The sequence below is a fragment of the Amblyomma americanum genome, chromosome 1, assembly GCF_052857255.1.
Source record: "Amblyomma americanum isolate KBUSLIRL-KWMA chromosome 1, ASM5285725v1, whole genome shotgun sequence".
NCBI lineage: Eukaryota > Metazoa > Arthropoda > Arachnida > Ixodida > Ixodidae > Amblyomma > Amblyomma americanum.
This window is the reverse complement of record NC_135497.1, coordinates 69,840,474-69,866,391: the sequence shown is the minus strand read 5'-3', so window position 1 is coordinate 69,866,391 and position 25,918 is coordinate 69,840,474. Positions and strand designations below refer to the sequence as shown.

General features: G+C 51.7%; 1 protein-coding gene across 1 annotated transcript in view; it reads right to left on the bottom strand.

Annotated features, from left to right (window-relative positions):
* The window catches only part of LOC144112973 (lateral signaling target protein 2 homolog), a 49,435-nt gene that overhangs the window by 18,740 nt on the left and 4,777 nt on the right, over window positions 1-25,918 (bottom strand). Inside the window, exons 2-5 of the mRNA XM_077645827.1 lie at window positions 1,541-1,687; window positions 1,342-1,473; window positions 1,127-1,276; window positions 64-116 (exon numbers count right to left, since the gene is read on the bottom strand). Of these exons, the coding sequence (XP_077501953.1) occupies window positions 64-116; window positions 1,127-1,276; window positions 1,342-1,473; window positions 1,541-1,687 (482 nt within the window). The remainder of the gene's footprint in view (window positions 1-63; window positions 117-1,126; window positions 1,277-1,341; window positions 1,474-1,540; window positions 1,688-25,918) is intronic.

Here is a 25,918-nt window from a genome sequence, read left to right as displayed (position 1 = left end):
TAAAAAATAAGCATTCAAAGAAATGACCACGAAAATTATTTTAAAAATGCTGAAGATGGTTACCTCAATTCAAATTCAGCAAAAAGTCTATCAAATGTCTTCAGTGCTTCTTTCAGCTGTGGAAAAAAAAAATTATCAAAGCAAAAATTAAAACGTGACAATATAAGATGTTTAAACAAGTTGTGAACCAGCTGGTGGGAATCGCTTTTTTTTTTTTGCAAAGTTTCCTGCATGAAACATCAGATTAATCAGAACATGTTTAATGCTCACATTTATGACCCTGCAGATAAAAGCTACAATGAAACAAGAACTACTACACAATTTCGCACTCTGCTCCATACAGAAGGCTAACAGACTTCAACAGCTTTGAATTGGTCATCACTTTTCTGAGAAGGTACATACAGACTGTTTGTTGTTAATGAAAAATGTGGCACAGGTATGAAAGAACTGAGCTTGTGAGGCACTGGAATTTCCTCACATACGTAAACTAATGCAAAAATACATAAAACTGAACAAGTGTTTTTGGAACAATGAGCTCATATCAGGGACGATGCAGTTAAACTTTGCTATGCTTTGTGTGTGCAATTCATAGAGATGACAAAGACAAAAATTTCTTTTGGGCACCTACAGTGCTCTACTATTTGTTATGAACAGTTCAGGAAATGGCATTATTATTAAGTTTGCTCCAAAGTTCCCCATAGCAATCTTCTTTAGCCGTTACAACCCGATCCACTTAAAACAGTCCACTTATAATAAAAGCTTGCTTACAGCAAACGAAAGCATCACAACTGCTCCAATGTGCAACAGACCACAGATTATGAGCCTTATTCTCATCGGCCAGGAGGTAACACATAGAGATGCCTACATACACACTGTTAACACAGTGAAAGCACCCTATCGGCTATCACTGCTTGGCATCCTGTCAAGAAAATTTTTCAAGAAAGAATTTCGAAGTAGTTACCAGTACATCAACCATTTGGAGTATGTGCTTCATAAGCACCAGAAGAATACCAATGATGCAGCACTGACCTTTACTAATGAATTGCCTTGCTTGATGCTCTACATGCAAGCTAAAGCATCACATTTCCTACTGTATTGTAATATGGCATGCCATGCCAATGCCTACCTTCTCTGGATACTCATGTGGATTGCGAAGGCACTGTTCACGTAAAAGGCAACGAACATTGTCCAAAGACCTGGTGAGTGCCCTTGCCAATGGTCGCATCTGTGAGCTCTCCACTTCTCTGTTCATGATGTTTGAGCCGGCAGCCAGACACTGCAATTGATTAAGACAATGCCCTTACAACCTGATCACACAACCTTCCTTGCAAACTCTCATACCTCAGCACCAAACCACAGAAGGCCCGACATGTTTTCTTGCAGCACATCATCAGGAAACTTGGCACGGAAATCTCGGTCTGCCCGAGTATCAGGGATAGCTTCATTCATGATATCATGGCAAATCCCCAAGACCTGCGATAATTAAGTGCAAAAAAATTATTGCACATGACTCAAATAGAACAGGACAACAGTGCCTTACTCTGTCTTGGCAGACGCGAAGCTGGTTGATCAGGGCGGAGCATCTATCTGGGTCCTTCCGGCCGTCAAAGCTGTCCAATTCTGTAGCCACAAGATTAAGCTCCTGATCAGCCCAATAGAACTGAGCTAGGGCTGAATTATCCTCCTTCTGCAAATGGAAAGCAGAATTTGCCAACACACTTCAGCCATATTCATTCATTGAACAACACATGCCAGAGAAATTGCACAGTAACAGCAACCAAGCAAGAGGAATCCAATTCATGTTTGCAATGGAAGACATGAAGCTGTTAGGGTATATGCTTGCAGCCGCATAATCCAAATTCTGCTGCACTAGGTGAAGATGGTTTATGGTTAATGGGGGGTTTAACATCCCATAGCTAGGCTATATATTTGTCAAGAAACAAATGCTTCCGCTCTTGAAGGAGACAAACCATGCTATACAATACCCTTTTTCATGAAGAATGGAGTGCTGTTGCAAAATGTGCCACTACACAAGATGCGTCATAACGGAGCCATGGCTAACAAATCATTGCAACATGTACAGCATGTAGGAAAATGATTCCATTTAGAAAGAATAGAAAGTCTGCAAGAGGGGCGGAAGTACTTCAGTGAGGCATAGGTTCAACCATATGCTGGAACTACTGTAAAAGCTTCTGGCGCTCAGTTACAAAGACAGGGCAATTAGTAAGGGAGTGAACAGGGGCCAGATTTTGGTAACTTGTTTGTGGGTCGCCATATCGGGCAAGAAATGCAAACACGCGTTGCTAAGCCGTGCCATCGCCGCTGCCACAGACGACGCTATGCGGAAGAACAGCACGCGGCTCCAGGCCTGCTGATAACGAAGTCCCTCCCCCCAGGCTGCTCTCCTCCCCTCTTATTTTCGGAGGACAGTGCAACGCCGACCGTAGCACCGCGAAACGGGCGCGTGACAAAGTGGACCCGTGCGACCTTGCGGAACGCGCGGAAGTGGCGCCAGGTCAGTGGAACTCTGAAAAGCAGGCCAACCGGTCCCCCTGGGCCGACCATCGCCGGCGAGCGGCGGAACCTCTGGCGTTGCGACAGGCCGCCCATGCGGCCCGCCGGCGCCGTTCGGCACACCGCACCGCGTGGGCAAGTCCCAGCCCCATACCTGCGTACAGTACATTGTGTTTGTTACTCGAGGTTATTTATCGTTAACACGAATTTTCACAATTTCTCCGCAAGCATGAACGCCCGATTTATCTGCGTCAATGTTATTTCGCTGTACAACGTTCACAACCGGAGGCCGTTCACACGCAGCCGGCTCATTGCATTACGCCGTTCAAAGCGCCAAATCTTCAGCCCAGTCCATGAACTAGCAGACCTGCTGGGGCCAGCGCGCGAGAAGTCGCCACCGCCAGGGTGGCAGTCGCCCGGGCGAACAACGAGGGGCCGAAACAGACGCAACCGGCTGACCCTCGGCACCCTGCCTCGGATATGACTGCGCGCATAATGTCAAACATAACCACGCGATCCTGCCTGCGCCACCAACGGCCGTCCGGCCGAGATCAGCGCAGGCAGCCCCGAATGAAAGCAGCGCCGCCGTGCCGGCCGGCGCAACCTTGGCAGCGCACGCGCGTGCCTGATCAGTGCCGCGCAGGCGACCCGTTTCGATTCGAGCCGGATAAAGGGCACGGATGTCGGAGGCTGCGCAATACCTCATCGTGACGCAACGAGGCCTCTTCCGAGCCGGTCACGGTTTCTTCCATGCCGCCCCGAGAGAGGACTGCGTGTGCCAAGGCTAGTGAGACCTGTTCAGTGCCCGTTGGAGAGATTTAGAGACATATCTGCTACTTTGCGAGAAAGCGCGTCTCGCTTTCGCGCGTGCCGCCCGAGACTGAAGAGCGGAGAAAAGGCGCCCGCCGACCCGATCCGGCGCAGTCCACACCACACCGCAGTGGTGTAAGGCCCAGATAACCCAACACACAACGCTAAGAGTTGTTCACACCAGCCTTACCACGAATTTGAAATGGACGAATCTATGAATGGCCGTAGCCTGCCTACAAACCCACTCAAACAGCAGCTTCCGTCACCCATCCACCCACCTGTCCGTCCGTCCGTCCATCCATCCATACAGATAAAAAAAGGACTTGACAGAAGCAAAGCGATGGCGGGCCAGTGAACTGTCCTTAAAGGGACTATGCAATGAATAAAAAGTCACTTGTAAATGTTTTCAATGCTTAGAAATGATGTTGAGATGCATTCACACCAAGTATGAGTCTTCAGAACTGAGCCGGCAATTTATTATGAACTTTTAACAACCGTTTTTTTTTTTTAAATTCGCGGGCCGATTGGTGTGCTCGTAGCGACCGATTTTGGAACTAAAATCGTGAAAAAAAAGACGTCACTGTACCCATGACGTCGCCAGGCCACTGCACGCTCTCATTCGCTGGAGCCACGGCAGCCACGACGTCACGGGCACACTTCCGGTAGCCATGAAAATCGCCTGCTCGTGCCTCCGCGCGACCCTCTCTGGCAAGCGCGAGCCAGGGCATTGCCTTCGCGCATATGGTTTCAATTTTCCTCTGCCGCCGCCTCCTCTTGTAGGGAGTTCCGGAGCCACTCGCACGGCTCTTCGTGCGCACGCATAGGGCTCGATGCCCATCGCGGCCGTAAAAGCGAGCAGTCGCACCTCGAGGTCCGGGTTTATTACTGCTAATTACCGCAGATGACGAGCAAAGAAACCCGACGCGCGCCGCAATCCAGGAAGGCGAAGAGACCGGAGAGATGCCGCCAAGCCGCCGACGCTGCTGCTGGGGGGCTAGGAGCGATAACCGGAAGTTGCAAAAAACGTCAGCGGATGACGTATTCATGGGCGGGGTCCAGTCCCAGAGCTGTTTTCTTTATTTTTTTTTCTGGTGATCCTCGCGTACGAGTTGAGGGGGGAGAGGAGGAGCGTAATTTTTAATCGTCTATATCTTCACTGTTGTTGATGCTAGCTCAAAATTTCTTGCACTGGGGTGACGAGTGATCGAATGCCTAGCTCTCGTCTGCTTTACGTAATCTCAATTAATTTATTGCATAGTCCCTTTAGGGCGGGAGGCGACATTCTCTTTTTTTCTCTTCAAAACAACGATTTTCTACTTTGTTTTAAAGGTCCATAAGCATCCTTAAATATGTAGCAAAAAGAAATTACACCCGTGCCTCGTTTCATTTGGAAGTTATAGCCAGTTGTAGCGTCCTTACGCCTGTATTTTGAAACCGGAACTAAGTGGTTTTTGTCTCTAATGTTGGCAGTTTAACTTTGCTAGAGTAAATATTTCTCCTTATATATTTTTAACGTGTCTTATTCCATCTGCTATCCTTACACTTGTTTAGGTACATATATTACCTAAGAACAGCCCCAAACGGAATGTGCGAAGCTTGACAACAGTATGTGAAGTCAGTGGAAAAGGAAAGCTGACGTCTTGGTTGGTCAGCTACAGATCTGCTACTGCATCGTCATACAAACTAACGTGGAAGGACTGCAATGAAATAATCAAGCCGCACCAACCAGTCGCCTTCACTGTACCTCTACATGCGAGCATCAAAGGCACGGCTTGCGCGCCACTTGGTTCAGATGGCTTATGTGGATTAGAGAGATCTCAAGCACTGGGTCAAGGCAGTTATGCGCACAAAAGGGGCCTTCCGAAACGAGATCAATAATAATGTCAAAGCTTTAGTCAGCGGTCCGTGCTCAGACGGACTCCTAAGTGTTTACACAGCAAAATACGACATGCGAATAAGTGCTTGAACGTGCTGGTCATTTAGCGCGCTCCCAACTTGCATGACGCTTTAGGTCACTTATACCGAACTTTGGAAGTAGTCATAATATGGATACTGCAAGGACAGTGCTCGCATAGAACCACCGAATTATTCAAGAAGGCTTGCATCACCAAAGATTACCAATGGATAAAAAGGGCTTAATGTCCATCGGGTGACCCCCTAAAGCAATAAAGAAAGAAGAGACGAGCAGTAATCCAAGCAAACGCAGACCTGCGACTTAGGGGTGCCCCAGAGATTTGAGTATCGTGCATTTCTTCCTTACACGTAATTATTTTTATCCCTTTAACATTGTTTGAAAACTTCACCTTCGTTTTTCTCAAAACAGCTTTTTGCTGAACATATAAGGCGAGCACTGCCAACTTTTTGTGAATGAATATTTTTTAATTATTTTTATGCGCCTATTCCTAGCAAAGAGGGACATGCAATGAACTAGGACAAATAAAATATATACAAAAGTTTTGACATTACAGCTCACTGTTTGAATAGGTGTAATCAAACTAGGTCATTTTTGTTTATTGTGTTCAGCTTGTCTAATATTACATCCTTAATAGTAATCGCAATACATTTATCCCAGTTCACTGCATAGTGTAGACATACAGCTACATAAATGCTAAAGCTTTTTTAGTTTTCAAAGCTTACGCCACCGCGGTGGCTCAGTGGTTATGGCGCTAGGCTGCTGACCCGAAAGACGTGGGTTCGATCCCGACCGCGGCGGTCGAATTTCGATGGAGGCTAAATTCTAGAGGCCCGTGCACTGTGCGATGTCAGTGCACGTTAAAGAACCCCAGGCGGTCGAAATTTCCGGAGCCCTCCACTCCGGCGTCCCTCATAGCCTGAGTCGCTTTGGGACTTTAAACCCCCATAAAGCATAAACCAAACCATTTCAGAGGTTACTTATCACAGCTGGCGGGAGAAGCAATTTTAGTGCACTTTTTCACAACAGAATTTAAAAAATGAACAGCACAGTTGTTTGCATTTTAAACAACATGACAAGGTAAATAAAACCTGCTCTATCAGACAAAATAAAATTTACAATCCTGACTTGATTTAAAGACTTAATTTATAAGTGGCCTCCCCCCTTTAAGGCCACGAAGGAAACTGCACGCATGCGCGCTGAGTCAGTGCCGGTACCATTTGCAGAGTTGGCCCTTCTTGCACAAGCGAGTGCCATAGGGGACTAGTGGCAAAGAGCATCGGGGCCACAATGAGGAAGCGCAGCATTGCGCGAGCGCATTTGAATAGCGGCAGGTACGACGGAACGGCGCGCCACCAACGCCGCACCGGTTGGCCCTGCTCCCCGTTCCCCTGCAGCGTGAGGGTCGAGCGAACCTGGGCGACTGTTCCGAAATCAAGCTTCCAGCTGAATTTCTATATCCTCTCTGGCATTCAAACGAACAGCGTTTTCGACACGCGCAAATACGTGCGTGCCTTCAGTTTTAGCGCAACTGGCGAACAACGGACTCGTCTAAGTACCAGCCAAGCAGCAGGCCGTTTTCAGCGACTGGTACACCCACCCCCGCGGCTGCTGCACATGTTCCACACGGACTCCCCACCGTGGCGAGCGAAATGGCGCAGAGGGGAAAAAAAGTTCCGCAGTATGGGACTCCGGATTAATTTCGACCTACCAGGGTTCAGTTTTGTGCATTTGGCCTCTACGCAAATGCGGCCGCCGTGGACAGATTCGATCCCACGAGCTCATGCTCACCACGTTCGCGGCCCAAAGAAAAGCGCCCACACGCCGAGATCGCCCCAATCGTCGACGCGAAAGGGAGAGGCATGCTCAAAGACCCCCTCCACGAAATGCGCTGATGTGGCGCAACATTCAGCACGCATTTCCTTTGAAGGCAACAAAGCAGTCTCTCGTTCACCGAAAACGCCGCGCTAAACACGGAGACAAGGAGAGAGAGAGAAAAAAAAACTGCTGGGATAGGCGCCGCGCTCCGCATTTCTTTCCGGTGTTCGTCACCGTTCCTCGCCATAGCTCGACCAACTCGCCCTTATGAACAGCCTGAGGCAACGCACTCTGTGGTCGTCGACACAATGTACTTCCTGCGTCAGGCGGTTCGCAACAGACCAGGTGCAGCGCAAAATTACAGGCCGAAGGGCGCACACTCGCTGTTGCCATGCGAGCGCGATCGCTGTGCTGACGAACGTGCCCGTTCAAGGTGCGAAGTTTCGCGAGAAAAGCTCTGCGTCACGGCTGAACGCCGAGCAGAGCTCAACATGGCGTACAGAGAAAATCGCGCCAATTGCCTCACTTTCGACAAAGACGCGCGCAATAACGCCCCGAACAACGTCTTTCAAACCAGTAGTTAAACGAGTATGAACTCCTAATCTTGGTTGCATGTTTTCTTCTTTTCAATGATGCGTAAGACAATTACACATGGATCACCACGTGGTATTCGCCTACGACCGCTAAAAAAGTTATCCAATTTTTCGGCTTAGGCTTCAACAGAACGGTGACGTCAAAGATCCGTCTAGGTCACGTGAGGCATAAAAAACTGCAATATAATCGCTGCTGCTTCATTCTTTGTCGTTAGAGCTCTTGAGGCAGACTACAGTAGGATACAACTTAAAAAAACTGCACGGTCCGCGGCGTACTGTATTACTCCGCTAGCCAGTCACAAAAGTGAACGAAATCAGCTTTTTTAATATTTGACTTTATTAAACAAGCCAGGTATCAAAATTCTAGAGCTTATAACTTTTTTCTCATGGTTAGCTTCTTGTTTAGGTGACAAGAGAAGTTTTAACAACGGCCTACATTTTTGTCGTGGAAGAATCCTGTGCGCCAGTCCCGAATGTGGGCGGAGCTTCACTGCAGACTTAAGTTGTATCCGACTATAGCTTTCGTGTTTAGTGAATTAAAACGATCCGGCAGCGAGTATACCGCCTCGCGTGTACCTTTTGACTTCACAGCCATCCTTCGGCTGATAAAACGGAAACAGCACGAGACAAAGTTAACTATAAATTTAGCGGTCGTAGGCAACTTCCAAGCAAGTGGTGATCCATGTATGTACACTACGGTCTTGCGCATCATTACAAAGAAGATAACACGCAGCCAAAAATCAGGTGTCTACACTCTTTTATGGCGACCTGCCAGAGCCATAAATAGCATTGGGAAAGGGGGGGGGGGGGTAGGTATTGCAAAGAAAGGGAGAAAGAACAAGTTCATGGTCCCAGTGAAAGGTGATTACCCCTCCTTGCCCAGCACATCGCGGACGTACTGTGCCAGGAGTAGGAACGATTCGGTCGATTCCCGGTGCTGCAGCGAGCCAGCGCTCCTAATTGGAACGCTTGTACAGGTCCCTACAATATTGACGAGAACAACAAGCTTGCATTTCTCTACCGTTCTGGGCACGTTATACACCGAAAGGAAACCCTAGTCAGAAAACAGAAAAAGTGTGCTAGTCAGATATAATTACGGAGTAAACATTAATAGAATGCTCAACCTTTGTATTGGAGGGAGGGACCTGCACAGGCAACCTACGATGAAGCTCGACGGACGGACGGACGGACGGACGGACGGACGGACGGACGGACGGACGGACGGACGGACGGACGGACGGACGGATGGATGGATGGATGGATGGATGGATGGATGGATACGGCTGAACCCTTTAAATCGGGCGGTGGCTCAAGCCACCTAGCCATGATTTATGAAATTTTACTCTTGTCTTGATTTTAGCCACCAGTCAGATAACCTTCGCCTGGTTACTTCTACCCGCTTTAGATCTACTTTCCCTTCACTGTGCTTAAACCCCAATACCTTGGATAAATCAACCCCGCTGCTTTCCACTGTAGGGTTAAGCCCTTTACAGAAAAGTATCAAGTGTTCAGCCGTTTCCTCCTCCTCTCCGCCCGCAACGTGTCTATCTGGTGGTACCTGACTCTATATGTCTTAGTCCGCAAAACTCCCGTCCTGGCCTCAAACAACAAAGAGCTTCCCTTACAATTATCATAGATATTTTCTCGTGTCCATTGCAGCGCCGCCTAGCGAGAGGAGCAAGCATTTTTTAGGCGCGCCTGTAGTGGTTTTCCATGCAATCTGCCTGAGCCTATTGGCATGAGCTTCCGCGTTCTGCCCAAATCACAGGTGGCGTGCGTCAGCTAACTGGGAGACGTCAAGAGCACCTAGGCAAGGAATGCTATCAGCAGGCCTCTCATCATTCAGAATGTGACCTCGCGCGTTTGTCGCGGCCGAAGCAGTTTTTAGGCGAGCAGTGGAATAATGGCAGCATCGCCTGGGCATTGCAGGCTGCCCTCCGCGCGCTTTAGAACAAGTGTTTTCTGAACTATCAAGATTCCTCGCAACACTCCGCAGGTAATTAACAGCAAAGCTCACTTTAAAAAAAATTAAACCAACCTACCAGGCTGCAACTTATCCGCACGGGAACAATGCACCCACCTCTACAGACAATCGAAAACAGCTCTCCCCCTTCTCACATCTGCCCGGGATCGCGCGATTCAGCGCCCTCGTTGGTTCTTGCCATCTTTGGGAGCCAATGCAAAGACGCGGACGTGGTGGGGTACTCGGTCGGCCCGGTAGACTGCGGGGCTTAGCGTCCCGACGCGGCACGTGGGAAGCTATGAACGACGCCGTAGTGGAGAGCTCTGGTCAGTTTACATCCCCCGGGGTTCCCTAACGTGCGCCGACATCGCACAGCACACGGGTGTTTCGCCTCTGCCGAAACGCGGCCGGGATTGAACCCGGGTCCTCCGGCTCAGTAGCCGAGCGATCTTAGTCACTCAGCCACCGCGGCGGGCGGCCATACAAACGAAAACAGATTTAACAAACCTCTCGAAAATATGCTATGGTCGCTTTTGCAGGTGCCCTTTCCAGTCTGAAGAAGGCACTCCAAGTGCCGGCATCACATTTAAAACATGGCAAAAGGGGAAGAATACCCTATGCGTGTCAAGGAACACGCATTCCTACACATTTCATATACTGACGACTTTTCTCCTTTTCTTTACATTTTCACTGACATACGCTTGCACAGCGTCGCTGGTTGCCGATTACTTGCTTACGCATCACAAGAGGTCCCGTAAAGTGACTAAGTTAACGAAAATTATCATTGCCCCCGTGGCCGCTCGCACATGGGGGGGGGGGGGGGGGGGGAACCTTGACAAGCGAAGAGACTAGCAACGATCGACGTACAACAAGAACGAGCTCATCAAGCGATTTTATTCTTGGTCGCTGCACGACTACTGGCACGTCGAGACCAGGCCACACCGGCGAAACGCAGCAGATCAAGTTGGGCTGCAATCCGCGCAGTGTAACGACCCGGTAAATGCGACAGTTCGGCCCAGTCTCCAGTGCATGCCACCGTGCAATCTAGGATCGCAGCACGACGAAGCAGACACTTACAAATGTTGGCGCTATTGAAAGTCAGAGAGTAGATGGGTCCTGCAGAGGAGGACTCCCCGCTCCACATATGCACCGACAACGTAAATGCGCGCAGCTCGGAAACAGCTTCGGATCGCCGGTTCCTGCTGTGCCAGGCGGTGGGGCTAAGTTGGAACACTGGGGACCGCGGCGACACATTCACATGCACAAGGAAACTGAAGGAAACTGAGTACAGTACATGAGGACAGAAAGAAGTAGAGAAAAGGGTCCCCACTGATTCTGATCAGTGCGCAGCTGGGGCTGCTGTTACGCCCCGAATATGTCGCCTGCATTTTTTTCCGACACTCATTCGCAGGGCGCAGAAAAAGAAAAAATCCTAAGGCGAAGCAGACGGCGCCGCTGCGTGCAATGGAGGCAAAGAGGTACCTCAACTGCAACAAAAAAGAAAGAGCAGCTCCAGAGATACAGGGAGACTAATGAAGGTGGAGACGTACGACGAGCCTTTTCTCTATTCTGCCCAAGCCTGACTCACGCAACTTTTTTAGAGCCGATGCAGGGTGGACCGTTGCACGCTTCATGGCCGCTAAATGAGAGCGACGCCTGTCCACTAACTGACCAAACAATGCGCCCGCCGCATAGAAACCGCGGCTGCACCAGCTAAACAAGCATGGCTGCGGCATCAGTTCCTTGAACCTCTTGTCGGGATACCTCATTTAACAGTCACTACTGGCTCTGTCCCATTATTTGTAAGCTCGCCTTTGATTTGCACTCACCTTTTAGTAAAAAAAAAAAAGCGTGCTCTAATTTCGACCGGTAGAAACGCTTGCGGTTCAAGCCCCGGCCAGCATAAATACAGGAATGGAGCACACACGCACATTAACGGCGGCAAAATCAGCTTGCAACCAAGAGCGCGTGCAAAGCAACGCCCGTCATAACTTGCCCGCGCAGAATAAGCCCGCGCGGCTAACCGTGGCGGACGTCAGCGCTCCGCCCTTTAGAAGCTGCGAAGGTCGTCCGCACCCTTTAGCGATTCTGCCACAGCAGTCCTGACCCCGGTGTTGTTGGATCGGCCTTCAGCAAACGGGACAACACCTCTCCTTCACCGTATAAAAGGCAATAATCTTTTACAAACATTACAGTAGGAGGGCAGATAACCCGCGACCCTATTGCGACATCCGACGAAGCTTGCGCGCCCATACTGCAAATAACGAAGCCAGCGGAACGCGTTAACCAAGCGCATCCCATACAGTTTGGTGAGGTAACTGCACAACCGCCGCTCATAACAACGAGTCAAGGTTCGCTTCACTAGCGGATGACAAGAGCGCGACCTGCACGTGCCGAGTGAAACCGCGCCTTACTCGGGGCCATCACACTGATCACGGCCTGTCGTCACACGCGTGATGCACGCCTCCAAGAGCGCCCAGCTCGGGAACCATAACTCGGGCGTTTTTTGGCCCTGTGTCCGGACAGAAAAAAAATGCCACCCACACGACGCGAAATCACGCGTTCTCTCTCTCTTTTTTTTTTCAACAACTGAAGAATATACGCGAACTGACAAGGAAACAAAAAGGTACGTCGTCGGCATGTCTGGCGACGATATATTAGACTTGGGTTAATCTGGCCGAGGTTAAGCTGATCTGATTTAACAAGACTACAAATACTAATAACGAATTATGCGTGATTACGATGCCTAAAGTTAGACGTTGCAGCAGTTCGAAAAAAAAATAGTAGGGTTTTAACGTACAGTTAAACCGAGTAGACGTGCGAAAGCGTGTGTTCAGCCTAATTGGATCACGGCTTTGCTTTGCTGGGTCAGCGCCTCCTCTATTTGTAAAAATAGAGGAGGCGCTGGCTGGGTCGTCGGCACGTCTGGCGACGATATTTGACTCAGGTTAAGCTCTGAGCTGATCTGATCTGTTCGCACCGCAGATGGAAGCTGATGAAGACGACGGTTCGGTTTATGGAAATTTACGGGGGTTTAACGTCCCAAAGCGACTCAGGCTATGAGGGACGCCGTAGAGAAGGGCTCCGGATGATTTCGACCACCTGGGGTGCACTGACATCGCACAGTACTCGGGCCTCTAGAATTTCGCCTCCATCGAAATTCGCCCGCCGCGGCCGGGATCGAACCCGCGTCTTTCGTGTCAGCAGCCGAGCACCATAACCACTCAGCCACCGCGGCGGCCTTGAAGACGACGACGTGCAATGCACAGCGCGATAGAGCGTTGCAGTTTAACACGAGGCGTGATAGGCTGCGGCGATAGCACAGTGCTCTAGAGCTGTGGGCAGCGAAGCTGATCTGTTCGCGCCGCCGCGGGTTCTAATCCCAGTCGCGGCCATAATTAATTAATTCAAGGTCGAGGCTTCAGCGATGGCCCGGCTTTTGCAGCTTTGGTCGTGAAGTAGAGCTTTCGCTCTAAGTAAATAAAATCAGCGCGCAAGAAAAGTTACGCCCATGGCTTCTGTTCCAAGAGAACGTTTTTCGGGCAGATGGTGCTGTCCATGCCTTAATGGGGGCACCCGCCAGCACCCAGTACGGAAGGGGACGCTCCTGACATCCACCATCTACATAAAGTGACGGAACAAAAAAACGAACGAGTGCCATATGCTGCGCTGAACAAGTAGCGAACTTGGCCGTTGGCGATCACAATGTCGCCGCCTGTGCCGACAGACTATAGTAATGCGCCTCGTAACGCTAACTAGTTGCGGCACTTCGGTTACAGCCTGGCCGATCAATCACTTCCAAGCAACGCAGAAACATACAGAAATGCCGTGTTGAGGCGAAGGTAACTGAAAGATGACGAGTACAACCTGCCGCCCGAACTCAAAGCCTCCATGTGTCGAATTCTAGTTGCCCCGCCGCGGTGGCTCAGTGGTTAGGGCGCTCGACTACTGATCCGGAGTTCCCGGGTTCGAACCCGACCGCGGCGGCTGCGTTTTTATGGAGGAAAAACGCTAAGGCGCCCGTGTGCTGTGCGATGTCAGTGCACGTTAAAGATCCCCAGGTGGTCGAAATTATTCCGGAGCCCTCCACTACGGTACCTATTCTTCCTTTCTTCTTTCACTCCCTCCTTTATCCCTTCCCTTACGGCGCGGTTCAGGTGTCCAACGATATATGAGACAGATACTGCGCCATTTCCTCCCCCCCCCCCCCCCAAAAAAAAAAAACCAAACCAACCAATTCGAGTTCAGGCGGCTGCTGTTCTCCCGCGGATCTCTCTAGCGCTGGTAAAGACAGCGACAATAAGGAAGGAAGCACACGCTCGACATTCAACCAATGATTACTCCAGAACCATGAAGTGTTCTGACCAGTTTTCCTCTGGACGAATAATACGCACAACGCATTTCCAACTTCAGTGCAGAAACGACCGAATTCGTTGCGCGCAAAATGGCCGTTCCCCTTCATGTCCCAGTTACCTAAACTACACGACTACGTGGCCTAAAATAATTCCCAGAACAAAAACGGAAAACGTCCCAACAAAAACAGAAAACGCGCAGGAGCATCTAGTAATCCAAAAGCAAAGGCCGGGGGCTCGCGATGCCCACGGGCGGAGGGTCGTGCATTTTTCTGCGTGCGTAACACTTGCCCTAATTCGCATAAAGCTACAACTTAATTCCTAGGGCGAACTCGAATATACTAAAGTTCGTAAGTGCGTCCTTTCGTTTACGCTGTGCGCAGACCCGCCGTCGAAATTGGACATTGTCCACGGCCAATAAGCGACGCCGCATACCACGGGGGAAAAAAAAAAAAAAAGGCCGCAGTCAAAACAACGCTACACCCGACAGTCGTTCTTGAGTTTTATCCGATTATACGCGCAGAAGCCCCTCACTGTTTGCAAAACACTTCCGGCTGATGACGACATGCCCAGGCCTTTGTTGAGAGGCAAGAAAAAAAATACTGTCAGCTCGAAGCGTTGTCACAAACGACGGCGCACCGGCACAGTGACGTTCAGCTCCCGATACCGTGAAGCACAGCTGTGCACTGACCCGGCCTGCCAGTCAAGTACGAAAAAATATCGGCGCCCCCGATGACAGTTTGTTAGAAAAAAAAAAAACATCGGTCAATATCCTTCCCCGTAGCGGCGGATCGTCGAGAGTTCACTTCCTCGTTTCGCCCGACAGTCAAAGCAGAGAGAAGTGAAAGGGTGTTTTTGTTCCACGCCGACCGTACGACGCGCGAAAGTTAGCCTTTGCAACGTCGGCATGCAGAGCAGGAACCACGGCAAACAGAACGACACCCATGAGGTATCGCCAAATAAACTGCGCGATGACTAACGGCGTTCGATGTGGACATTTCAGGGGAATAAGCGTGCATCTTCCAGGGATAAGTGCAACGGCTGCGAGTGCGCCAGGCGGCGAAAGCAATGGGGGTCGCGGGCGCCGCTGGAAATAACCTCCAGGAAACATCGCCGTAGAGAAGCTGGGAACACTCACGGCGGAAAACACCCGCCGTCTGTACGTTCCGTTGAGATTCCACAAAGCAAACCGCGGAATGACTACGAAACCCAGTTCCGAGTGGTTTACATGATCTGAATTTCAGTGTTGCTACTCGATAACGGCGTTAATTCCCAGCCCTCGTCATAGTTCACACGCCGGAGAATACAAAACTTACGACGTACGTCTGACGAAAATAACTTCTGGTCAAGCAGGCCACAGTAATAAAGCGCAGGCCACACAACCCGATGGGAGGCATGCTGTAATCTGCTGCGGGATTACTCGGGGTTACTCCGAACAAAGATCGGAGCTGCACAAGCACAAGTTCTGACGCCTACAAAAGGGACGCTTACATTACACAGCTGTTGCGTCAGTGCGCTCGCAATATTTTCCTTCGTCGGTCAAGCCCTTGATGCTGCCGTGCCCCAAGGGATTCCGGCCGACGGTTAGGGGCGACGGGGGAGATGGACTCCTCTGCTGGCGTTCATTGACTGGCGTTGCAATAAAGTTGTTTTTCTCTCTCTCTCTCTCCCCTGTTGGCCTTTTTTAACGCTTAGTTATTTGTCTACGACAGCATCCCACGTGTTCACGTACAGTGCACGCCATGATGCAAGAAAAAAAAAAGAAAAACAGGAAGGTGTCCAGACGACGAATGTTGAACGCTCTCGCATACTGACGTTTCCTAAAGACCGCGTATACTGGCATCGGCATGCCACGCATGTATCATACACGGAACCTTTCTCACTTTAACACCCATGAAACGAATAATGTGTGCGAAGTTCCATGAGGCGAAACAACGGGATTAAATGCCCGAGAAAACGCCGCCATCCGCTTCGTTCTTGCGTCCCCCCCCCCCCTCCCCCTTTATTTTATTAGCACCAGCAGCAGCGAATAAAATGGACCGGGCGTGAATATTGCCGTCGCCCGTCCACACGTACTCGATTCCGCTTAGTTGTAAAGTACGTACCAACGGGAAAGCAACTGCGACACACGAGCCGTGTGGCTCCACACCGAGAGTCGGAACCGGTGTAAAAACCTAGCGTAACGCAGCCTTCATACGGCTACTGAACCCGAGGCGAAGCTTAATGTCGAAGCTCGGGACAACAACAACATGAGTCATCTCTCCTCTCCGGCTTTTAGCACGCGTCGACACCGCGCCTTAGCCGGAGCCTTTGGCAAGAGAAACAAGGGTAGCAGCTGCCCTGATCACACATCAACTCAAGATGAGAGAAAAATAGAGCGAGGAGAAGCTGCGTCCGATGACCGCCACAAGCTGCGTACACAAAAACGCGCGTAGCTGCACGTGACAGATCGAAACAATCGCCTGGTTCGACTCCTAGATAGGCTCTCCCGCTAGATGCCAATCCCACCCGCCGGCACGCGTAATCAGCAGCCGAGAGAGACGAGAAGTACGTGCCATGAATAGAAGAGACCGCGCGGGCAAAACAGGAGTCGGCAGCGAAATGCGTGAACCGGTGCAGGGGCCTGTTTACACCAACCTTGCGAGAGCCGCCTATCGGACGCTGCATGGAGCGGGCTACCGCCGGCAGATTAGGTGCAGCCGATGACGCCCGAGGGCAAAAGCCGCTTGTTTGCAGCCGCGGAGACGGTGCGAGTGGGGAGACGGAAACCCCAATCCGCCGCCGCGCTTATAAGACCGGCCAATTCAATGCCGCCGGCTTCTTTCTCGCGACGCAGCCGCTCGACTTGGGCGCCCGCTGCAGCACTCCAGCAGGCCGGAATGCGGAGACCCCGATACCAGCCGGCGGACAGCAAAAAGACAGAGCCCCCCACCACACCGTCCGACGCGCCAGACCGCTTTTACAGCTGGGCGGTGGCTGAAAGGCGCAGTCTTAGCGGGCTTCGTGAAAATTTAGATGCACCCGAACTGAAAGTACCACTTACGATCCTCGCGAAAAAAAACATGCGCCGGTCCTTTGACCAAACTGACCACAGCAAGCCCCCCCCCCCCCCCCCCCTTTTCTCCCCGCTAAGACGCCGTAGCCGGTGATTGACGCAAATATTCATTAAATTTCCACTGCTGGGAAAGCGACTTCCGGATCGGCAGCGTGCGAAGGACATACGGTGTGGGTTTGACGTCACCGGAAGCTTCGCAGCCTCGCGGGGTCGCCTGCTCCCTTCGGCGCTGCTTCTCAAGGGCGGAAAGCTGTTCCGATTACGCAAATGCGCCCTTCTCGGAGGAAGCAAGTCGTATCATGCGTCAGCACTTGTACGCACGCCACCAGCTTCCGTTCCGAACTCGAGATGACGCTGCCGGGTAGAGGTTTTCAATGCTAACTAGGAAAAAAAAAGCGCCAAAACAGTAGGGTGTCCTAAGCAAGAAATGAATGGAAGCAGCACAAAAATGCAATGCAAATGACAATGAGGCGGTGCAGCCATACGCCTCACTTAGCGTATGAACATCAACGCTACGAAACCAGGTTTTCGGGTGGCGCTACTACTATCTTCACCAGAACTATACTTCTCAATGTTAATCAGCTTGAGACGCCCAACTGGCGCTGTCTTGCATTCCAGGGTCAACCCAGCTCAGTTTCAGGTTCACTGGCGAAAGCCAATAACCTTAAACAGAGCATGGTTGTCCTTGCGGACTCAACTGCTCTGCGCAAGAACTTCTCTACCAAAGCCAGTACCGTAAACGACATGCAGTTCGCAGACGATCGTGGTTCACGCTCGCCAACGATGTATACATCCCATGAACCAATGCAGGCAACGGTAATGAAAAAAAAATCTGACGCGGGTGATCGAAGCCAAAACATAACACTGTCGTGTGCCTAAGGGACACTGGACACTCAAATCAGTGCGGACCACCGAGGTGCGGACTATCTTTTCACCGAAGAACGGAAAAAACGAGAAGGCAGCCAACACCTTCCGGAGCCATCGAACGGCGCCCCAACCCACGTGTCTCCAATGTCATTGTAGCTAGCTAGAAAGAACGTCCTCGGCGATTTACGCGGCCGTTTTCGCTTGAAGGCCGCGTCCAAAGGGCTACGTTTGTCTCCAACAGACAATCGAGCTCACAGGCTTGCCTTCAAAAGGTCAATTCTTGGCATTTTCAGCCTTGAAAAACGGGAGAACAAAGGTTCGGACAAACGCGACGACTCCACCACGACAGGACCAATGCAGCGGACGCTTCCTTACCAAAGTCAACAGCTCGTCTTTCCCGCAACGCACACGGCGTCACGTGAGCAGGCAAAACGGCTCTGGGAGGCGCTCCAGCTACAAAGGGATCACGGCATGCACCGATCTAGCACCGATGCGTTCAGCGGTTCAAAGGGGCACCCCCCTCCCCCCAGCTCCCCGGAAGTGCACACTCGAAATAGTACCCCCAGGTGCGACGAACGAGGCCACAGGTATTCCTCGTATAGCTGACGCGGAAAGTGGAAAGGGGGGCTCATTACGGCTGTCAGACTTGAAATCGTGCCGCACTGGCCGCTTCCCTTTCGGGCAGAGAGAAAGCGGCTGATCCACTTCGTGCCCCTGCAGCCAATACGGAATTCCTTTGCAAAACTCCGGTCATACCTCATAACACGCCTTCCTCCCAACGGGTCCGGCAGGCCTTCGCTTTGTGCGAAAAACGGGCAGTCAACACGCGCCAGACCAGGCGACACAGGTGGTCTCGTTTACGGTATACGCTTGTCTATACGCTCGAGCGGAGCAGTCTACTGCATGGCACGGTTCCTCTGCTTTTTTTTTTTTTGTGCGGCGGGCCACGCACCGCACAAGTCGACAAAGAGCCCGCCGCGCTCGTGTTGCGTATTCTACTGCAGACGGCGCCACGTTTAGGGTTGCGAGGCACCCGAAAATTTAAACCGCCCGAGGCCATCCACATGCATATGCACACGCAAGCGCGTGCATGATTAGGTCGCTACGGGTTGACGGCGCCGAGCAGCAGCGATGACGATTTTCACGCCAACAGCCCTGCGATCGAGTCGTGAAGTCGGTAACAGTAAGCGTAACGGGCAGTCTGCCAAGCATAAATAAGCTTCCGGCGACATCTATTCTATCTTCTACGGAATTCTGTTACACTCATGTCGACATAAACGGTTATCATGCAACGCGCAGCAGCAACCCCCTTCTATGTGCCTGTTCAGCAAACTTGCGAGTCGCCGCATGCAAGTGCAAGATTATGTGGTTTGTGTGGGGCTTAACGTCCCAAAGCGACTAAGGCTATGGGGACGCCGTAGTGAAGGGCTCCGGAAATTTCGACCACCCGGGGTTCTTTAACGTGCACTGACGTCGCACAGCACACGGGCCTCTAGAATTTCGCCTCCATCGAAATTCGACCGCCGCGGCCGGGATCGAACCCGCGTCTTTCGGGCCAGCAGCCGAGCGCCATAACCACTGAGCCACCGCGGCGGTTGCAAGTGCAAGATTAGCTTGCGCCAAAGCCCATCAGTGGAACTTGGCCGCTGTTACTAAGGGTGCAGCGAGGACTCGGCGACGCAGTTGCCCCTGTAATTTCGATGGCGACCATGACTCGTCTTCGTAGTAGCTGTCATCGAGCCAAGGACTACAGCTGTCCAAAAACCGGCCGCCTACGAAGCTCATGCATCATTTCGATTAGCGGAAGCTGTGCTTACCACGGTCGCGGTAACGCACGCGACGACCTCGTCACTCGATAAATTGAACCCTTCGCAATTTACAGCCTAGCTGCTTCTTACAGCCTGATTTTCGTCGAAATACGAGGTTTCGCACCCACAGCGACACCGGGTATTTCGAGCTCGTTGGGAGCGACGTCCTTCCTTCTCTCGCCCGGCAACGGAGCAAAATGTACATTTCACGAACGGATTGCCCAAGAGGAAAAAAACGGACGAGACGCAGCGCGTTCGCTCCATTACATGGAAAGTGCCGTTTCTGTCGCAATAAATCCGGCTTCCCTGCAATCCTGCCATGCGCTCATCCGAAACGCGCAGATAACCAAGACCGCGGCTAGCTAGGCCTCGATGGCTTCGTGTGCACGAAATGCGGGGCAGTGCGGACGGGACGCTGGAATGTGCGCGGCTGCTTTGCAGGTTCGGCTGCCAATGCTTCCTCGCGAGCAGCGCCTAACGACGCACGGGGCCCATTCCATCGCATGCCGACGGCGCGCGCAGGATGCGGGCGAGACGGTCGCCACGGGCCCCGAATCACGTCCGCGCAGAACCTAAAGAAGGCATCGGCGTCGCGGCGATTCGCGGGAAGCACGAGCGCTGAATCATCTCCCGTCCACTCGCACGGAAAACAAAAGAACGGCTCGGAGATACGAGGCAGCAGAGCCACGGCCGTATCTCCGCTCAGCAAACAGCGCGAGTGCGAAGTACGCTCGTCAACTAATCGGCTCCGCCGCACAGTTCGATGGTCATGGCGCGGCGCTTTACATACATACAGTTTCCGCAATAAAGATAAAAAGAAGCCAAAACTGAATACGCACTCGCCTCTCTAATCCTTCGAATTTAAGAAACGAGTGCCGCTGCCCCCACGGCGTTCTTTTTTTCCTTTTTCGAGCGTCGGCAGCGCTACATTACAGAGAATTTGCTACGTCCTGCACCCAGAAAGATCCGACATTTTAAACGGAGAAATGAGAACTATAGTTTCAGCAGACACCCGAAACGGCCGTCCAGCAATCGACATTCCGGAACCACGTAGCGTTTGGTTTCTGCGAGAATCTGATCTCAGTCGGGCGACATTACCCTTCAGTTGATGTCCACTCCATTCGTTCGTTTCAGGTCAATGAAGATATCCTGACAAACACCAGCAACCGACTTTAATTAGCTAAGGGATTGTGAGAACGTCTGTTCGCTTGGGCATCTCGCAAAGCGACTGGTATCCGGAAGCCCCGCCAATCCTTCGTCTCAGTCGCTTGGGCAGAGCTTCGCCCGTTTTTCTGGTGGTCGTGGTGGTCGACATAGGAAGGAAGCCGCAGCTTCCGGCCGGGACAGCGAGTTAATCCAACCCTTGGCTCAGCGTGGATGTCCCCGCTGCTGGGGCCTTCTTTCTGCTTCCCACTTTGGGGCCATCTCCTATTTTTCAATGCGACCATCCCATACTCTTCGCTTGCGCAAGGAAGAAATGACAGGTTTTTTTCGACAATCATCGCCATTTTAGGAACAGGGTCACCGATTACAGTTGCCAATTTAGCCACTCTACCTGCGGATGAAAGTGCTGCTAATGTTTGAGACCTCATGCCTACGTCACCAAAAGCGCCATTTTTGGACGAGCAGCCTGGTTCCTTTTATAGTGCTATAACAATGTACAATTCTTTTTCGACAATATTACTGAAACAGCAAGTTTCTGCCGTCGAAAATATAGAAATTCAGTCGTGCGTACGACGAATGATTGCCGTATTGCTCACGTACCAATACACTCAAAATAAAAGCCAACCAAAATTGTTCGTCTTCGACCTATTTGTTTCAAAAACGATTAGTTGCAAAGAGAGGGAGCTCAAGAACTACGACACGGTCCCGGACTAATAATTTTTGTTTTTAACTCCAGAGTTGCCCTTTCACAGACAACTCTTCGAAACCGAGCAACACATGTGCTTTTGCCTCCTGATCAGTTTCCCCCTTTTATTTTTCGGAATTTAGAGATTAACAGAGAGCTTCCCCACGCGCATCGGACTCAGTAGGGACTGGAAACCCGAAACAATGGCGTTCATGTGAGGAAAGACTACTACTCTGCATTAAGGCGTGATCTATTAAAGCCCCCGAAACTTAATTGCAAGGGCTTTATAAATTAGTACCACCTGTCCGCTCCCTTCCCAACCACCGGTGTAGTGCTCATACCCAAACTAGCATGCTTACGCGTGCTTTAGATGTTTATGTACACGTATGTGTGCACAACGGTTGGAGATGAGTTCCCGAAGAACCTGCGAGCCGCATCTCCTCCCCATTTCGCCGCACACCCCTTGCATTTGTCAATGCGTCCAACCGTGTCATCCAAGCCACTGCCTTCCGTCGCGGGCCTGCGGACTCTCTGTATTGGACTGTCTTGACGGAGAGAAATTGCAGTTTGTGAAGCGCCTTCACAGCGGAGCTGCTCGAACGGAACGCCCCATCACGCGTACACGAAGCGACGTCCCATTACGCGCACGTTCACCCCTCGTGTTTTATATTAGCGAGCATTGCTGCTCAACCACCTAACATTCAAACATACATTTCGCGGGCCTTCAACAGGACGTCTCAATAGTAATGCAACATCAAGATCTCCTTCCTTAGCATTTACGCCGGGAACAAAACGTGCGCACTTTGAACCAGAATGTCAGAAGACAAGAATGCGATAATCATCTATGCGGCCCCAAACTACTCTACTTTCTATTACTTTCCTTCATTTTTTAGAGGCAGGGAAAGCCACAAACCTTATCTCGAACATTCAACCGAGTTGCTGCTGTATCCGACAGGCCGCGGAGAAGTGCAGACGGGACGTCCGAAAGTAACGACCAGCAGCAATGCACGGAGTTAACTGGGACGCTTGTGACCGCCTTTTCACAGCACTCGGGTCTCACAAGAAGGCACATGACATTAACTATGGCCCAAACTAGCACGAAACCCACCGCCCGTTCCGGGCTGCACTTGGACCTTCGTAGTACTAAGTTGGCGCTATTTGCTGTTGAATGTTTCATTTCGCGAGAGAGATGCACGGTAGGCTGCAAAACGACGTTGGCAAGAGGAGATGGAAACGCAGATGGAAACGGGACGGAGGCAGCGCAAAAGCGCCCACAGCCTCAGCATGGTTCCACGAACTGCGTGTATGTACGCAGTCAGCGTTTCCTCTCCAGTCTGCGCGCCCGGACTAAGAGTAATTCACTCAGTGGGCTGTTCTCTTGACCAGTGGGCCCCCAAGAGCAGCTGTGTACAGCCGCCCGCACATTTAACACGAACGACGGACAGCGTGGCTTAGGGCTCATTCACACTTGAGAGTCGAAGAGGTCCCGCGACCAGCAGTCGCCTGCGACTACACCGCAGTTCGACAACACCGATGTTCACACTTCCAAAGGCGACCTTCTCGTTCGAAATGAGAAACTTTCGAGAGTTTCGTCTGCTTTGGCCGCGTCTCCTGCACTCGCGCTTGGCCCTCGAAAGTGCTTTGGTCCCTCGATATTAGCAATGTTCTGCGAGCGAAGAGGAAGATATAGCGGCAATGTGCACCGCGGCCGTACAAGCGTCCTGCCAGCCAGCCGCTATCGTAAGAAAAATGCGCTAGTATATCGTTTGTTCGCGTTCATACCATGCTATGGGAAGTCGAATTTAAAAAAAAAAATTTGAGGGTCGTTGGCCAATACCGAGCTGCTGGATACAAGCAAATTTCTTCTCATAGCCGCTTTGCTGCTGTTGCCCAAAGCGGCTCGATCGCCTGGCGTCTGCTTTCTCCGCTGCTGAAGGCGTCGCGGAAATAGAGCAAGTTCTTATATTATCATGAGACGGGGTTCACAATAAAGCCGTGACGAAATTAGCATCGGGGTTACAGCGCTGGTCAGTTCCGAAACGCCCTCAGCTGCGGCATGGATGTGAAACCGGCTAGGCTTAGCGACGACTATAGGGCAGCCAATGAGCAGATAGCGCAGTTCGTCGCCCGGCGTCGTTGCCGAAAGCTCGGCTCGCTCGCTGACTGGTTCAGCGGTTTGCGACTCGAAGTCGCGGGGCTGCAAAATGTAACAGCTGGCGACTGGCCCGCGACTGTCGCTTTTCAACCAACGCGACCGTTTGCGACCGTCGCTTTTCGACCAAAACAGTCGCGCGACCTCTGCGACTCTCAAGTGTGAATGAGCCCTTTAGACTGACGCCAGCGCCATGAAACGTTAACCGCCGGGTGCGAGATCATGCTCTCAGTACGTTTGTGGCGGCTCCAGATAGTTGTTGCGCAGTTCGATCTGACTGGTTTTTGGTACGTTCACTCGCCGCGTAGACAGCGCACTCGTGAAGGGGGCGTTTTTCCGCGTTTCGCTCGCGGTATAGGAGCCTCCCGCGCCCAGGCAACGCGTTGCAGTTTTCTTATCCCGGGAACCAGACATTGCGCGCGAAGCTGCCGAAGCTCACGCGCCTTTCTAGTTTGGATCCAAGGCTGCTGGTTTAACAAAACAAATATGAGCAGTGTGCTGCGCCAAGGCAAGAAAAAAGCGAAACGCAGAAAAACGCCCCCCTTCACGAGCGCGCTGTCTGTACGCGGCGACGCGAAAATTGGTTTTTGAGGAAAGTAGTAGTAGTAGTAAGTGGTTTAATAAAGTAATAATAAAAAGGAAGGAAAAGATTTTTGCTAGCCCAGGCATCTGCCATCGATATGGAAGCACCTGAGCTGGGGCAGCGGAAATAAAGGATAGCAGGCAGAATGGAGAAATGAAATGAAAGAGGTGAGGGAACAGGAAGAGAGGATAGGGGGAGAAGTAATAGGTACAAACTATTTACACAATAAGAAATGTGTCCAGGTTGTGCGCGTGATTAGTTCATGATGGAGCAATAAACACACGCGCAGAGCACTATGTTGACAACAAGTGGGGCGTCCAGTTAATCGTCCAAGGTAGAACTCGCGGAGCGTTCGGTCACTGCGTGTAACTACCTGGCCGAGAACACCCGTCTGTTCGAGAGAGGAAAGGAAATGGCGCAGTATCTGTCTCATATATCGGCGGACAGCCGAACCGCACCGTAAGGGAAGGGTGGAAGGAAGGTGAGGGTGACAGAAGGAAGAAAGAGGTGCCACAGTGGAGGGCTCCGGAATAATTCCGACCACGTGGGGATCTTTAACGTGCACTGACATCGCACAGCACACGGGCGCCTTTTGCGTTTCGCTGCCATCGAAACGCGGCCGCGTTCGAACCCGGGAACTCCATCCAGCTCAGTAGCCGAGCGCCCTAACCACCGAGCCCAGGCGAAAAAACAGCCCCATCGAACTGGGCACCAACTATCGTCAGCCGCCGCAAGCACACTGAGAGCATGATTTCGCAACTCACGCTGCCCGTCATTTGTGCTCGACAAGTGCACCTCACATGTCATAACATATCGACGCTCGCGACAAAGCGGTGCTACCCTGAACAAGGTGGCCAAGCGGCGAGAAACACCACACAAGAACGCAGAGCCGAGATGTGCCACCGCTAGCGGGAAATTACTTCGACCACTCGTGAGAAATAATGACGTCACTGCGCCCACCAGACGTGCGTGGCGGCTTTGCGGCACTCGGGCGAGCCAGGCTAAAAGCAGCTTCGGGGTGCGTCGCGGCGAAACGAGAACGTTCCCGGAACGCTTGCAGTGCTGGCGGCGCCTTCGCGGTATCTCGTCGCACGGGAACATCCCCCCCACCGTCCACTCATCGCGCCGGGTAGCCAGCCGTCGAGCGAGCGGCGAAAGGAGGGGGTGTACTGTGTGGTCGAGGGGGCACTCGCCGCCCATTAGACAGCCTTGCTTTTGCTGGGGACCCGACGCGCAATCTGCCCACACCAGAGTAGAGTAGTCTACATGCCCGGAGAACCCCGCTTAGACTGGCGCGGAGACCAACGGAAGATAACAGAATTATCGATAACGCCACTGTTTGCAAAAAAAAAAAAAGAAAGGCACTGCGATAACGGGTCAATTCGCAGTGGTATGAAAGTTTGACGGGAAGACAAGCTGCAACCTTGAGTTCTTAAGGGCGGCTTAAAGCATCGGCGAGAGCTGTAAATACGCGAATGCACTGAATGCAGGGCCGCCGGATTCGTCACTGCCCAACTAGCGGGGCTCCCGCAGCGCCCGCTTTCGTGCCCCCAACTCTTCAGCGTCGGGGGGTGGGGGCCGAAAGTTCCCTACGGCCTCGAGAGTACGGATCTCTGGCGTTCCAAAATGAGCCTCACTGCCG